This window comes from Pseudophryne corroboree, chromosome 1 (genome assembly GCF_028390025.1).
Source record: "Pseudophryne corroboree isolate aPseCor3 chromosome 1, aPseCor3.hap2, whole genome shotgun sequence".
Taxonomy (NCBI): Eukaryota; Metazoa; Chordata; class Amphibia; order Anura; family Myobatrachidae; genus Pseudophryne; species Pseudophryne corroboree.
This window is the reverse complement of record NC_086444.1, coordinates 766,479,807-766,495,731: the sequence shown is the minus strand read 5'-3', so window position 1 is coordinate 766,495,731 and position 15,925 is coordinate 766,479,807. Positions and strand designations below refer to the sequence as shown.

Below are 15,925 nucleotides of genomic sequence, written 5' to 3'. Positions count from 1 at the left end.
GCCATTATATATTGTGTAAGTTGTATTTTGTTTCTGGTAACAACCAATGAGAAACAATTGTTGTGCTCTGATAAGTTACAGGTTTGCTATACCTTGCCCTCTTACACAGACACTGGTGAAGTAAAAAATAAGAATTTACTTACCGATAATTCTATTTCTCGGAGTCCGTAGTGGATGCTGGGGTTCCTGAAAGGACCATGGGGAATAGCGGCTCCGCAGGAGACAGGGCACAAAAAAGTAAAGCTTTACTAGGTCAGGTGGTGTGCACTGGCTCCTCCCCCTATGACCCTCCTCCAGACTCCAGTTAGGTACTGTGCCCGGACGAGCATACACAATAAGGGAGGCATTTTGAATCCCGGGTAAGACTCATACCAGCCACACCAATCACACCGTACAACTTGTGATCTAAACCCAGTTAACAGTATGACAACAGAAAGGGCCTCTTAAAGATGGCTCCTTAACAATAACCCGAATTAGTTAACAATAACTATGTACAAGTATTGCAGATAATCCGCACTTGGGATGGGCGCCCAGCATCCACTACGGACTCCGAGAAATAGAATTATCGGTAAGTAAATTCTTATTTTCTCTATCGTCCTAAGTGGATGCTGGGGTTCCTGAAAGGACCATGGGGATTATACCAAAGCTCCCAAACGGGCGGGAGAGTGCGGATGACTCTGCAGCACCGAATGAGAGAACTCCAGGTCCTCCTTTGCCAGGGTATCAAATTTGTAAAATTTTACAAACGTGTTCTCCCCCGACCACGTAGCTGCTCGGCAGAGTTGTAATGCCGAGACCCCTCGGGCAGCCGCCCAAGATGAGCCCACCTTCCTTGTGGAGTGGGCTTTTACAGTTTTAGGCTGTGGCAGGCCTGCCACAGAATGTGCAAGTTGAATTGTGTTACAAATCCAACGAGCAATCGACTGCTTAGAAGCAGGTGCGCCCAACTTGTTGGGTGCATACAATATAAACAGCGAGTCAGATTTTCTGACTCCAGCCGTCCTTGCAATGTATATTTTTAAGGCTCTGACAACGTCCAACAACTTGGAGTCCTCCAAGTCGCTAGTGGCCGCAGGCACCACAATAGGTTGGTTCAGATGAAATGCTGATACCACTTTAGGGAGAAAATGCGGACGAGTCCGCAGTTCTGCCCTATCCGAATGGAAGATTAGATAAGGACTTTTATAAGATAAAGCCGCCAATTCAGATACTCTCCTGGCAGAGGCCAGGGCTAGTAACATAGTCACTTTCAATGTGAGATATTTCAAATCCACCTTTTTCAATGGTTCAAACCAATGGGATTTGAGGAAATCTAAAACTACATTTAGATCCCACGGTGCCACCGGAGGCACCACAGGAGGCTGTATATGCAGTACTCCCTTGACAAAAGTCTGGACCTCAGGGACAGAGGCCAATTCTTTTTGGAAGAATATTGACAGGGCCGAAATTTGAACCTTAATGGATCCCAATTTGAGACCCATAGATAATCCTGATTGCAGGAAATGTAGGAAACGACCCAGTTGGAATTCCTCCGTCGGAACCCTCCGATCCTCGCACCACGCTACATATTTTCGCCAAATGCGGTGATAATGTTTCACGGTGACTTCCTTCCGTGCCTTAATCAAGGTAGGAATGACTTCTTCTGGAATGCCTTTCCCTTTTAGGATCTGGCGTTCAACCGCCATGCCGTCAAACGCAGCCGCGGTAAGTCTTGAAAAAGACAGGGACCCTGCTGTAGCAGGTCCCTTCTCAGAGGTAGAGGCCACGGTTCGTCCGTGAGCATCTCTTGAAGTTCCGGATACCAAGTCCTTCTCGGCCAATCCGGAACCACTAGTATTGTTCTTACTCTTCTTTGCCGTATGATCTTCAATACCTTTGGTATGAGCGGCAGAGGAGGAAACACATACACTGACTGGTACACCCAAGGAGTTACCAGTGCGTCCACAGCTATTGCCTGTGGATCTCTTGACCTGGCGCAATATTTGTCCAGTTTCTTGTTGAGGCGAGACGCCATCATGTCTACAATTGGTCTTTCCCAACGGTCTATTAACATGTTGAAGACTTCTGGATGTAGACCCCACTCTCCCGGATGAAGATCGTGTCTGCTGAGGAAGTCTGCTTCCCAGTTGTCCACGCCCGGGATGAACACTGCTGACAGTGCTATCACGTGATTCTCCGCCCAGCGAAGAATCTTGGCAGCTTCTGCCATTGCACTCCTGCTTCTTGTGCCGCCCTGCCTGTTTACATGGGCGACCGCCGTGATGTTGTCCGACTGAATCAACACCGGCTTTCCTTGCAGGAGAAGTTCCGCCTGGCTTAGAGCATTGTAGATTGCTCTTAGTTCCAGAATGTTTATGTGAAGAGACTTTTCCAGACTCGTCCATACTCCCTGGAAGTTTCTTCCTTGTGTGACTGCTCCCCAGCCTCTCAGGCTGGCGTCCGTGGTCACCAGGATCCAATCCTGAATGCCGAATCTGCGGCCTTCTAATAGGTGAGCCTTCTGCAACCACCACAGAAGTGACACCCTTGTCTTTGGTGACAGGGTTATTCGCAGGTGCATCTGCAGATGCGACCCTGACCATTTGTCCAACAGATCCCTTTGGAATATTCTTGCATGGAATCTGCCGAATGGAATTGCTTCGTAAGAAGCCACCATTTTTCCCAGGACTCTTGTGCATTGATGTACTGACACTTTTCCTGGTTTTAGGAGGTTCCTGACCAGATCGGATAACTCCTTGGCTTTTTCCTCTGGAAGGAAAACCTTTTTCTGAACCGTGTCCAGAATCATTCCTAGGAACAGCAGACGAGTTGTCGGGATTAAATGGGATTTTGGAATATTCAGAATCCACCCGTGTTGTCTTAGCACCTCTTGAGATAGTGCTAAAGCTGTCTCCAGCTGTTCTCTGGACCTTGCCCTTATTAGGAGATCGTCCAAGTATGGGATAACTAATACGCCTTTTCTTCGAAGAAGAATCATCATCTCGGCCATTACCTTGGTAAAGACCCGAGGCGCCGTGGACAATCCGAACGGCAGCGTCTGAAACTGATAGTGACAGTTTTGAACAATGAACCTGAGGTACCCCTGTGTGCGGGGTAAATCGGAACGTGTAGATACGCATCCTTGATGTCCAAGGATACCATAAAGTCCCCTTCTTCCAGGTTCGCTATCACTGCTCTGAGTGACTCCATCTTGAACTTGAACTTTTTTATGTAGAGGTTCAAGGACTTCAGATTTAGAATAGGCCTTACCGAGCCATCCGGCTTCGGTACCACAAATAGAGTGGAATAATACCCCTTTCCTTGTTGTAATAGGGGTACTTTGACTATCACCTGCTGAGCGTACAGCTTGTGAATGGCTTCCAACACCCTCTCCCTTTCGGAAGAGACGGTTGGTAAGGCAGACTTCAGGAAACGATGAGGAGGATCCGTCTCTAATTCCAACCTGTACCCCTGAGATATTATCTGCAGGATCCAGGGGTCTACCTGCGAGTGAGCCCACTGCGCGCTGTAATTTTTGAGACGGCCCCCCACTGTCCCCGAGTCCGCTTGAGAGGCCCCAGCGTCATGCTGAGGTTTTTGCAGGAGCCGGGGAGGGCTTCTGTTCCTGGGAAGGAGCTGCCTGTTGGTGTCTCTTCCCTCTTCCTCTGCCTCGTGGCAGGTACGACAAGCCCTTTGCTCTCTTATTTTTGTAGGAGCGAAAAGGCTGCGGTTGAAAGGTCGGTGCCTTTCTCTGTTGGGGAGTGACTTGAGGTAAAAAAGTGGATTTCCCGGCAGTAGCCGTGGCCACCAAGTCTGATAGACCAACTCCAAATAACTCCTCCCCTTTATACGGCAAAACCTCCATGTGACGTTTTGAATCCGCATCGCCTGTCCACTGTCGTGTCCATAAGGCTCTTCTGGCTGAAATGGACATAGCACTCACCCGAGATGCCAGTGTGCAAATATCCCTCTGTGCATCACGCATATAGATAAATGCATCCTTTATTTGTTCTAACGACAGTAAGACATTGTCCCTATCTAGGGTATCAATATTTTCAATCAGGGATTCTGACCAAACTACTCCAGCACTGCACATCCAGGCAGTTGCTATAGCTGGTCGTAGTATAACACCTGCATGTGTGTATATATTCTTTTGAATAACTTCCATCTTTCTATCTGATGGATCCTTAAGTGCGGCCGTCTCAGGAGAGGGTAACGCCACTTGTTTGGATAAGCGTGTGAGCGCCTTGTCCACCTTAGGGGGTGTTTCCCAGCGCGCCCTAACCTCTGGCGGGAAAGGGTATAATGCCAATAACTTTTTTGAAATTATCAACTTTTTATCAGGAGCAACCCACGCTTCATCACACACGTCATTTAATTCTTCTGATTCAGGAAAAACTGTTTGTAGTTTTTTCACACCATACATAATACCCTGTTTTACGGTATCTGTAGTATCAGCTAAATGTAACGTCTCCTTCATTGCCAAAATCATATAACGTGTGGCCCTACTGGAAAATACGTTTGAATTTCTACCGTCGTCACTGGAATCAGTGCCCGTGTCTGGGTCTGTGTCGACCGACTGAGGCAAAGGGCGTTTTACAGCCCCTGACGGTGTTTGAGGCGCCTGGACAGGCATTAATTGATTGTCCGGCCGCCTCATGTCCTCAACTGACTGTTTAAGGGAAGATAAACCATCACGTAATTCCACAAATAAAGGCATCCATTCTGGTGTCGACCCCCTGGGGGGTGACATCTGCATATTTGGCAATTGCTCCGCCTCCACACCAATATCGTCCTCATACATGTCGACACCACGTACCGACACACACCGCAAACTCACAGGGAATGCTCTAATGAAGACAGGACCCACTAGCCCTTTTGGGGAGACAGAGGGAGAGTCTGCCAGCACACACCACAAAGCGCTATATATACAAGGGATATCCTTATATTAAGTGCTCCCTTATAGCTGCTTTAATATATATATATATAGCCATTAATGTGCCCCCCCTCTCTGTTTTACCCTGTTTCTGTAGTGCAGTGCAGGGGAGAGACCTGGGAGCCGTTCTGACCAGCGGAGCTGTGACAGAAAATGGCGCCGTGTGCTGAGGAGATAGGCCCCGCCCCTTTTTCGGCGGGTTCTTCTCCCGCTATTTTTCCAGTCAGGCAGGGGTTAAATATCTCCATATAGCCCCTATGGGCTATATGTGAGGTATTTTTAGCCTTGTATAAGGTTTATATTTGCCTCTCAGAGCGCCCCCCCCCAGCGCTCTGCACCCTCAGTGACTGCCCAGTGAAGTGTGCTGAGAGGAAAATGGCGCACAGCTGCAGTGCTGTGCGCTACCTTATGAAGACTGAGGAGTCTTCAGCCGCCGGTTTCCGGACCTCTTCACGCTTCAGCATCTGCAAGGGGGTCGGCGGCGCGGCTCCGGGACCGGACTCCACGGCTGGGCCTGTGTTCGATCCCTCTGGAGCTAATGGTGTCCAGTAGCCAAGCAGCAAATCCACTCTGCATGCAGGTGAGTTTACTACTTTCCCCCTAAGTCCCACGTTGCAGTGATCCTGTTGCCAGCAGGACTCACTGTAAAGAAAAAAACCTAAACTAAACTTTCTCTAAGCAGCTCTTTAGGAGAGCCACCTAGATTGCACCCTTCTCGTTCGGGCACAAAATCTAACTGGAGTCTGGAGGAGGGTCATAGGGGGAGGAGCCAGTGCACACCACCTGACCTAGTAAAGCTTTACTTTTTTGTGCCCTGTCTCCTGCGGAGCCGCTATTCCCCATGGTCCTTTCAGGAACCCCAGCATCCACTTAGGACGATAGAGAAACAAATGAATATACCAGGTGCCTATGACGCAATGATACACATCACAGTGCAAGACAGATGTAACAGGTTAAGGTTGGTGCTCATTCTGTTCTGAAACCCTTTATCAGAATCAATGATTTACTGATGCTGGACTACGCTAGATATTCACACAAGCAATTCCACATCTTCGGAAATGTAATGTTATTTCAGAGATTATCATATAGCACAGTGCATTGACTTGTTAGGGTAGCGATGCTCTGTCAGTTTAGAGACTGCATTGTACATAATGAAACAAAATTAGTCTCATAAAATGTAATATGTTCACTCTTGGGCTGGGTATAAATCAGGACGATGTATATCCCAGCCGACTAGAGCACCAATAGCACGATATATCGCATGGTCGTACACACTGCACGATCCGGTGTCTGGTTACGCAAAATACCATTACCTGCTGCATTCAGCTGCAGGCTGACGTTAGCAGAATCAGCCCATCTGACAAGCACCACATAAGACAGAAGTCCTCTACCAACGATGGTAGACTATTTATTGCTCCGATACGCATCGTAGAGATACATAGTTCCATATATAGCCTGATAAGTAACCGACATTAGTTCAATGCTAGCACAAGAATCACAGCTGTATGAAGGCAGGAACTGTAACAATGTTTTAGCGCTCGCACTAACGAGATAGGTGAAAGGGCTGGGAGATCTGATAAAGGGCATTAAGGAACAAAGTTAGGATGAGTTATCTGTTCAAAAGGCAAATAATAAGAATTTACTCACCGGTAATTCTATTTCTCGTAGTCCGTAGTGGATGCTGGGAACTCCGTAAGGACCATGGGGAATAGCGGGCTCCGAAGGAGGCTGGGCACTCTAGAAAGATTTATGACTACCTGGTGTGCACTGGCTCCTCCCACTATGACCCTCCTCCAAGCCTCAGTTAGGACACTGTGCCCGGACGAGCTGACATAATAAGGAAGGATTTAGAATCCCGGGTAAGACTCTTACCAGCCACACCAATCACACCGTACAACTCGTGATACTATATCCAGTTTGACAGTATGAAAACAACTGAGCCTCTCAACAGATGGCTCAACAATAACCCTTTAGTTAACAATAACTATTAACAAGTATTGCAGACAATCCGCACTTGGGATGGGCGCCCAGCATCCACTACGGACTACGAGAAATAGAATTACCGGTGAGTAAATTCTTATTTTCTCTGACGTCCTAGTGGATGCTGGGAACTCCGTAAGGACCATGGGGATTATACCAAAGCTCCCAAACGGGCGGGAGAGTGCGGATGACTCTGCAGCACCGAATGAGAGAACTCCAGGTCCTCCTCAGCCAGGGTATCAAATTTGTAGAATTTTGCAAACGTGTTTGCCCCTGACCAAGTAGCTGCTCGGCAAAGTTGTAAAGCCGAGACCCCTCGGGCAGCCGCCCAAGATGAGCCCACCTTCCTTGTGGAATGGGCTTTTACAGATTTTGGCTGTGGCAGGCCTGCCACAGAATGTGCAAGCTGAATTGTACTACAAATCCAGCGAGCAATAGACTGCTTAGAAGCAGGAGCACCCAGCTTGTTGGGTGCATACAGGATAAACAGCAAGTCAGATTTTCTGAATCCAGCCGTCCTGGAAACATATATTTTCAGGGCCCTGACAACGTCTAGCAACTTGGAGTCCTCCAAATCCCTAGTAGCCGCAGGCACCACAATAGGCTGGTTCAGGTGAAACGCTGACACCACCTTAGGGAGAAATTGGGGACGAGTCCTCAATTCTGCCCTATCTATATGGAAAATCAGATAAGGGCTTTTACATGATAAAGCCGCCAATTCTGACACTCGCCTGGCTGAAGCCAAGGCCAATAACATGACCACTTTCCACGTGAGATATTTCAGATCCACGGTTTTTAGTGGCTCAAACCAATGTGATTTTAAGAAACTCAACACCACGTTGAGATCCCAAGGTGCCACAGGAGGCACAAACGGGGGCTGAATATGCAGCACTCCTTTCACAAATGTCTGAACTTCAGGTACTGAAGCTAGTTCTTTTTGAAAGAAAATCGACAGAGCCGAGATCTGTACTTTAATGGAGCCTAGTTTTAGGCCCATATTCACTCCTGCTTGCAGGAAATGCAGAAATCGACCTAGTTGAAATTCCTCTGTTGGGGCCTTTTTGGCCTCGCACCATGCAACATATTTCCGCCATATGCGGTGATAATGCTTTGCCGTAACATCTTTCCTGGCCTTAATAAGCGTAGGAATGACTTCTTCCGGAATACCCTTTTCCTTTAGGATCCGGTGTTCAACCGCCATGCTGTCAAACGCAGCCGCGGTAAGTCTTGGAACAGACAGGGCCCCTGCTGTAGCAGGTCCTGTCTGAGCGGTAGAGGCCACGGGTCCTCTGAGAGCATCTCTTGAAGTTCCGGGTACCACGCTCGTCTTGGCCAATCCGGAACCACGAGAATTGTGTTTACTCCTCGCTTTCTTATTATTCTCAATACCTTTGGTATGAGAGGCAGAGGAGGGAACACATAAACCGACTGGTACACCCACGGTGTCACTAGAGCGTCCACAGCTACCGCCTGAGGGTCCCTTGACCTGGCGCAATATCTTTTTAACTTTTTGTTGAGGCGGGACGCCATCATGTCCACCTGTGGTTTTTCCCAACGGTTTACCAGCATCTGGAAGACTTCTGGATGAAGTCCCCACTCTCCCGGGCGGAGGTCGTGTCTGCTGAGGAAGTCTGCTTCCCAGTTGTCCACTCCCGGAATGAACACTGCTGACAGTGCTAGTACATGATTCTCCGCCCATCGGAGGATTCTTGTGGCTTCTGCCATCGCCATCCTGCTTCTTGTGCCGCCCTGTCGATTTACATGGGCGACTGCTGTGATGTTGTCTGACTGGATCAGCACCGGCTGGTGTAGGAGCAGGGATTTTGCTTGACTTAGGGCATTGTAGATGGCCCTTAGTTCCAGAATATTTATGTGAAGGGAAGTCTCCTGACTCGACCATAGTCCTTGGAAGTTTCTTCCCTGTGTGACTGCCCCCCAGCCTCGAAGGCTGGCATCCGTGGTCTCCAGGACCCAGTCCTGTATGCCGAACCTGCGGCCCTCTAGAAGATGGGCACTCTGCAGCCACCACAGTAGAGACACCCTGGTTCTTGGAGACAGGGTTATTAAGCGATGCATCTGAAGATGCGATCCGGACCACTGGTCCAACAGGTCCCACTGAAAGATTCTGGCACGGAACCTGCCGAAGGGAATTGCTTCGTAAGAAGCCACCATCTTTCCCAGGACCCGCGTGCAGCGATGGACTGATACCTGTTTTGGCTTCAGGAGGTCTCTGACTAGAGATGACAACTCCCTGGCTTTCTCCTCCGGGAGAAACACTTTTTTCTGGACTGTATCCAGAATCATACCCAGGAACAGTAGCCGTGTCGTCGGAACCAGCTGTGACTTTGGGATATTCAGAATCCAGCCGTGCTGGTGCAGCACCTCCTGAGATAGTGCTACTCCCACCAACAACTGTTCCTTGGACCTCGCTTTTATTAGGAGATCGTCCAAGTACGGGATAATTAAAACTCCCTTTTTTCGAAGGAGTATCATCATTTCCGCCATAACCTTGGTAAATACCCTCGGTGCCGTGGACAGTCCAAACGGCAGCGTCTGGAATTGGTAATGGCAATCCTGTACCACAAATCTGAGGTACTCCTGGTGAGGATGGTAAATGGGGACATGCAAGTAAGCATCCTTGATGTCCAGGGATACCATGTAATCCCCCTCTTCCAGGCTCGCAATAACCGCCCTGAGCGATTCCATCTTGAACTTGAATTTTTTTATGTATGTGTTCAAGGATTTCAAATTTAAAATGGGTCTCACCGAACCGTCCGGTTTCGGTACCACAAATAGTGTGGAATAGTAACCCCGGCCTTGTTGAAGTAGGGGTACCTTGATTATCACCTGCTGGGAATACAGCTTGTGAATTGCCGCTAGCACCGCCTCCCTGTCTGAGGGAGCAATCGGCAAGGCAGATTTTAGGAACTGGTGGGGTGGAGACGCCTCGAATTCCAGTTTGTACCCCTGAGATACTATTTGAAGGATACAGGGATCCACCTGTGAGCGAGCCCACTTATCGCTGAAATTCTTGAGGCGGCCCCCCACCGTACCAGGCTCCGCCTGTGGAGCCCCACCGTCATGCGGCGGACTTGGCAGAAGAAGCGGGGGAGGACTTTTGCTCCTGGGAACCTGCTGTTTGTTGCAGCCTTTTTCCCCTACCTCTGCCTCTGGATAGAAAAGACCCGCCTTTTCCACGCCTGTTTTTCTGGGTCCGAAAGGACTGAACCTGATAAAACGGCGCCTTCTTAGGCTGTGAGGGGACATGGGGTAAAAATGCTGACTTCCCAGACGTTGCTGTGGAAACTAGGTCCGAGAGACCATCCCCAAATAATTCCTCACCCTTATATGGCAACACTTCCATGTGCCTTTTAGAATCTGCATCTCCTGTCCACTGGCGAGTCCATAAGCCTCTCCTAGCAGAAATGGACAATGCACTAACTTTAGATGCCAGTCGGCAGATTTCCCTCTGTGCATCTCTCATATATAAGACTGAGTCTTTTATATGGTCTATGGTTAACAGGATCGTGTCTCTGTCTAATGTGTCAATATTTTCTGACAGTTTATCTGACCACGCAGCGGCAGCACTGCACATCCAAGCTGACGCAATAGCTGGCCTAAGTATAATGCCTGAGTGTGTATATACAGACTTCAGGATCGCCTCCTGCTTTCTATCAGCAGGTTCCTTGAGGGCGGCCGTATCCGGAGACGGTAGTGCCACCTTTTTAGACAAACGTGTGAGCGCTTTATCCACCCTAGGAGGTGTTTCCCAACGTGACCTATCCTCTGGCGGGAAAGGGAACGCCATTAGTACCTTCTTAGGAATTACCAATTTTTTATCAGGGAAAGCCCACGCTTCTTCCCACACTTCATTTAATTCATCTGATGGGGGAAAAACTACGGGTAGTTTTTTCTCCCCAAACATAATACCCTTTTTAGTGGTACCTGTATTTATATCAGAAATGTGTAACACCTCTTTCATTGCCTCAATCATGCAGTGAATGGCCTTAGTGGGCATCAGGTTAGACTCATCGTCGTCGACACTGGTGTCAGTATCAGTGTCGACATCTGGGTCTGCGGTCTGAGGTAGCGGGCGTTTTAGAGCCCCTGATGACCTGTGCGACGCCTGGACAGGCACGAGCTGAGAAGTCGGCTGTCCCACATTTGGCATGTCGTCAAATTTCTTATGTAAGGAGTCTATACGTGCACTCATTTCTTTCCATAAGCTCAACCACTCAGGTGTCTGCCCCGCAGGGGGTGACATCCCTTCTAAAGGCATCTGCTCCGTCTCCACATCATTATCCTCGTCAAACATGTCGACACAGCCGTACCGACACCGCACACACACAAGGAATGCTCCAACAGAGGACAGGACCCACAAAAGCCCTTTGGGGGGACAGAGTGAGAGTATGCCAGCACACACCAGAGCGCTATATAATGCAGGGACTAACTGAGTTATGTCCCCTATAGCTGCTTTTTCTATATAATTTATACAGCACCTAAATTTAGTGCCCCCCCCTCTCTTTTTTTACCCTTTTCTGTAGTGTAGACTGCAGGGGAGAGCCAGGGAGCTTCCTTCCAGCGGATCTGTGAAGGAGAAATGGCGCCAGTGTGCTGCAGGAGATAGCTCCGCCCCTTTTCCGCGGACTATTCTCCCGCTTTTTTCTGGATTCTGGCAGGGGTATTTTCCACATATATAGCCTCTGGGGCTATATATTGTGGTATTTTTGCCAGCCAAGGTGTTATAATTGCTTCTCAGGTCGCCCCCCCCCAGCGCCCTGCACCCTCAGTGACCGGAGTGTGAAGTGTGTGTGAGGAGCAATGGCGCACAGCTGCAGTGCTGTGCGCTACCTTGGTGAAGACTGATGTCTTCTGCCGCCGATTTTCCGGACCTCTTCTTGCTTCTGGCTCTGTAAGGGGGACGGCGGCGCGGCTCCGGGACCGAACACCAAGGACTGGGCCTGCGGTCGATCCCTCTGGAGCTAATGGTGTCCAGTAGCCTAAGAAGCCCAATCCGGCTGCAAGCAGGCGAGTTCGCTTCTTCTCCCCTTAGTCCCTCGCTGCAGTGAGCCTGTTGCCAGCAGGTCTCACTGAAAATAAAAAACCTAAATCTATACTTTCTTTCTAAGGGCTCAGGAGAGCCCCTAGTGTGCATCCAACCTCGGCCGGGCACAAAATCTAACTGAGGCTTGGAGGAGGGTCATAGTGGGAGGAGCCAGTGCACACCAGGTAGTCATAAATCTTTCTAGAGTGCCCAGCCTCCTTCGGAGCCCGCTATTCCCCATGGTCCTTACGGAGTTCCCAGCATCCACTAGGACGTCAGAGAAAACGTATTGGCCTTAAATACCTTTTTAAACAAGCAAGTTATTTATGTGCACAAGAATATGTAAGAAGCTATCAACATACATAATAGTACAATGACTAGTTTAGAAGTAAGTAAACCACGGGAAGAACTTCAGCAATGACCCTTGGCTGTGTCCGAGCATGATAAGGAAATTCATGATGGTACTCTCCAAAGATAATTTCGACAAGGAGTTTCTACTAACCCAATGTTGAGGCTGGAACAACCACGAGATGTGGGCCTCTATCTCCATTCAAGTAAAGATGTGCAAGGAATGCTATAGCTTGAACAGTTTTACCTAAACCCTGTATTTAAAAAAAAGAAAAGAAAAAAATAAGCCAAGCCAATGAATGGAAATGAACTGTGGAATTAAACCTCCAACATAATTGAAGCATCATTTCAAACTATTCTACTCGCACATGAAAGCAGTAAATTCTAATTTTATACAGGTGGAGTCTCCTATATCAAAATGCTTGGGACACGAGCATTGTGAATTTCGTATTTTTCCTCATTTTGGGATATTTTCATAAATGAGACAGGAGAATGTAAGAAGCCACCAGGGGGCAGAGCAAATAGAATAAAAGTCCTTTACTGTGGTGTGATTAAAGCTTTATTTTCAGTTCACTTCTCCCGGTGTCTGGATGTCTACATTAACATGGCCACTAGTAAAACTTACCCCACCATCGTCTACAGATATAAAGCGGGCGAAAGGCAGCAGCGAATGGCGTTCTGCGTGTGAAGACTTCTCTCTCTGTGTCAGAAGCGCCAAACAAGAGTAGCAGCAGGCTCCAACCCCAATGAACATCAGACAGTATCCAAGGCCGTCCGGTAAAGCCGCCACAGCAGGTAAGTAAGGCCTGTGCTCGAAAACTCTCAGTTTTCAGTGCATTTTGGTTTTGGGAACTCCAAATATGGGAGATTTAACCTATACTGATTATGTTCATACATACACTATTGGCAAAGCTTTTTGTCAGTGACTAAAAGTGCGTAAACACACGGGGGTATATTTACTAAGCTCCCGATTTTGACCGATTTGGTGTTTTTTCTTCAAAGTGTCATCTCGGGAATTTACTAAGCACAAATCTCAGCAGTGATGAGGGCATTCGTATTTTATTTGAAGTCCAAGAAAAAAAATACGAATGAATACACCATCGGTCAAATACGCCTGTTATTTAATAGAACTCGGGAATTTACTAAAATTTGTATTTCACAAACACTGCCGGCAATAGCCAAACACTGCCGTGAATAAATACAAAAAGTAAAAATAAGCAGTTTTAAAATAGACCTGCTTTTTTATACAGTGTTCTGATAGGCATGCACGGATCCGTGAGATCCGTGCATGTTTATCAGTGGGAAGGGGTGGGAAAGTGTTAATTTTTTGAAAAAAAAAATGCGTGGGGTCCCCCCCTCCTAAGCAAAACCAGCCTCGGGCTCTTTGAGCCGGTACTGGTTGACAAAATATGTGGAAAAAATTGTCAGGGGTTCCCCCATATTTCATAAACCAGCATCGGGCTCTGCGCCTGCTCCTGGTTTCAAAAATACGGGGGACAAAAAGCGTAGGGGTCCCACGTATTTTTGAAACCAGCACCGGGCCCCACTAGCCAGGTACATAATGCCACAGCCGGGGGACACTTTTATACTGGTCCCGGCGGCCCTGGCATTACATACCCAACTAGTCACCCCTGGCCGGGGTACCCTGGTGGAGTGGGAACCCCTTAAATCAAGGGGTCCCCCCCTCCAGCCACCCAAGGGCCAGGGGTGAAGCCCGAGGCTGTCCCCCCCATCCAAGGGCGGCGGATGGGGGGCTGATAGCCTTTTGAAAAAATTGTGAATATTGGTTTTTAGTAGCAGTACTACAAGTCCCAGCAAGCCTCCCCACAAGCTGGTACTTGGAGAACCACAAGTACCAGCATGCGGAGGAAAACCGGGCCCGCTGGTACCTGTAATACTACTACTAAAAAAATACCCCACAAGACACACACACCGTGATAGTATAAGTTTAATACATACATGCACACCTCCAAACATACATACTTACCTATGTTCCCACGAGGCTCGGTCCTTTTGTCCATGTAGAATCCTAGGGGTACCTGTTGAAAAAATTATACTCGCATAATCTAGGGTATCTTGTATTCTTTGTATAATCCACGTACTTGGCAAAACAAAAAAACGGAAACCCGACCACGCACTGAAAGGGGCCCCATGCTTACACATGGGACCCCTTTTCCCGACTGCCAGGACCCCCCTGTCAGCGGTTGACCGAAAGTAACCTCACCGCTGACCGCAAAGTTCCCACCATTGGATACAATGGAGCGCATAGGCGCTACATTGTATCTCTGCCGTGTGCTGCCTGACAGACACTACAGGAGCACTGATTGGCAGAAGGGACCCTCTTTGACAGGAGTTAGGGGGGGTCCTGGCAGTCGGGGAAAGGGGTCCCATGTGTAAGCATGGGGCCCCTTTCAGTGCGTGGTCGGGTTTCCGTTTTTTTGTTTTGCCAAGTACGTGGATTAAAATAAGAATTTACTTACCGATAATTCTATTTCTCATAGTCCGTAGTGGATGCTGGGGACTCCGAAAGGACCATGGGGAATAGCGGCTCCGCAGGAGACTGGGCACAAAAGTAAAAGCTTTAGGACTACCTGGTGTGCACTGGCTCCTCCCCCTATGACCCTCCTCCAAGCCTCAGTTAGATTTTTGTGCCCGAACGAGAAGGGTGCATACTAAGGGGCTCTCCTGAGCTGCTTAGAGTAAAAGTTTAAAGAGAGGGGGGGCACTAATTTGGCAGATAAATATATACAGCAGCTATATCGGGGAAAAACACTTATATAAGGTTATCCCTATATATATATATATAGCGCTCTGGTGTGTGCTGGCAAACTCTCCCTCTGTCTCCCCAAAGGGCTAGTGGGGTCCTGTCCTCTGTCAGAGCATTCCCTGTGTGTGTGCTGTGTGTCGGTACGTTGTGTCGACATGTATGAGGAGGAAAATGGTGTGGAGGCGGAGCAATTGCCTGTGTTAGTGATGTCACCCCCTAGGGAGTCGACACCTGACTGGATGGTCTTATGGAAAGAATTACGTGATAGTGTCAGCACTTTACAAAAGACTGTTGACGACATGAGACAGCCGGCAAATCAGTTAATACCTGTACAGGCGTCTCAAACACCGTCAGGGGCTCTAAAACGCCCGTTACCTCAGGTCGATACAGACACTGACACTGATTCCAGTGTCGACGGTGAGGAAACAAACGTATTTTACAGTAGGGCCACACGTTACATGATCACGGCAATGAAGGAGGTTTTGAACATTTCTGATACTACAAGTACCACAAAAAAGGGTATTATGTGGGGTGTGAAAAAACTACCCGTAGTTTTTCCTGAATCAGATGAATTAAATGAGGTGTGTGATGAAGCGTGGGTTTCCCCCGATAAAAAACTGCTAATTTCTAAAAAATTATTGGCATTATATCCTTTCCCGCCAGAGGTTAGGGCACGTTGGGAAACACCCCCTAGGGTAGATAAGGCGCTCACACGCTTATCAAAACAAGTGGCGTTACCGTCTCCTGATACGGCCGCCCTCAAGGAACCAGCTGATAGGAAGCTGGAAAATATCCTAAAAAGTATATACACACATACTGGTATTATACTGCGACCAGCAATCGCCTCAGCCTGGATGTGCAGTACTGGGGT

At 48.3% G+C, this 15,925-nt stretch overlaps 1 protein-coding gene across 2 annotated transcripts in view; it reads right to left on the bottom strand.

Moving 5' to 3' along the window:
• The window catches only part of SMARCAD1 (SWI/SNF-related, matrix-associated actin-dependent regulator of chromatin, subfamily a, containing DEAD/H box 1), a 337,899-nt gene that overhangs the window by 94,862 nt on the left and 227,112 nt on the right, over positions 1–15,925 (bottom strand). For both annotated transcript variants that reach the window (XM_063917359.1, XM_063917366.1), the window contains exon 12: positions 12,442–12,541. In XM_063917359.1, coding sequence (XP_063773429.1) covers positions 12,442–12,541 — 100 coding nt within the window. The remainder of the gene's footprint in view (positions 1–12,441; positions 12,542–15,925) is intronic.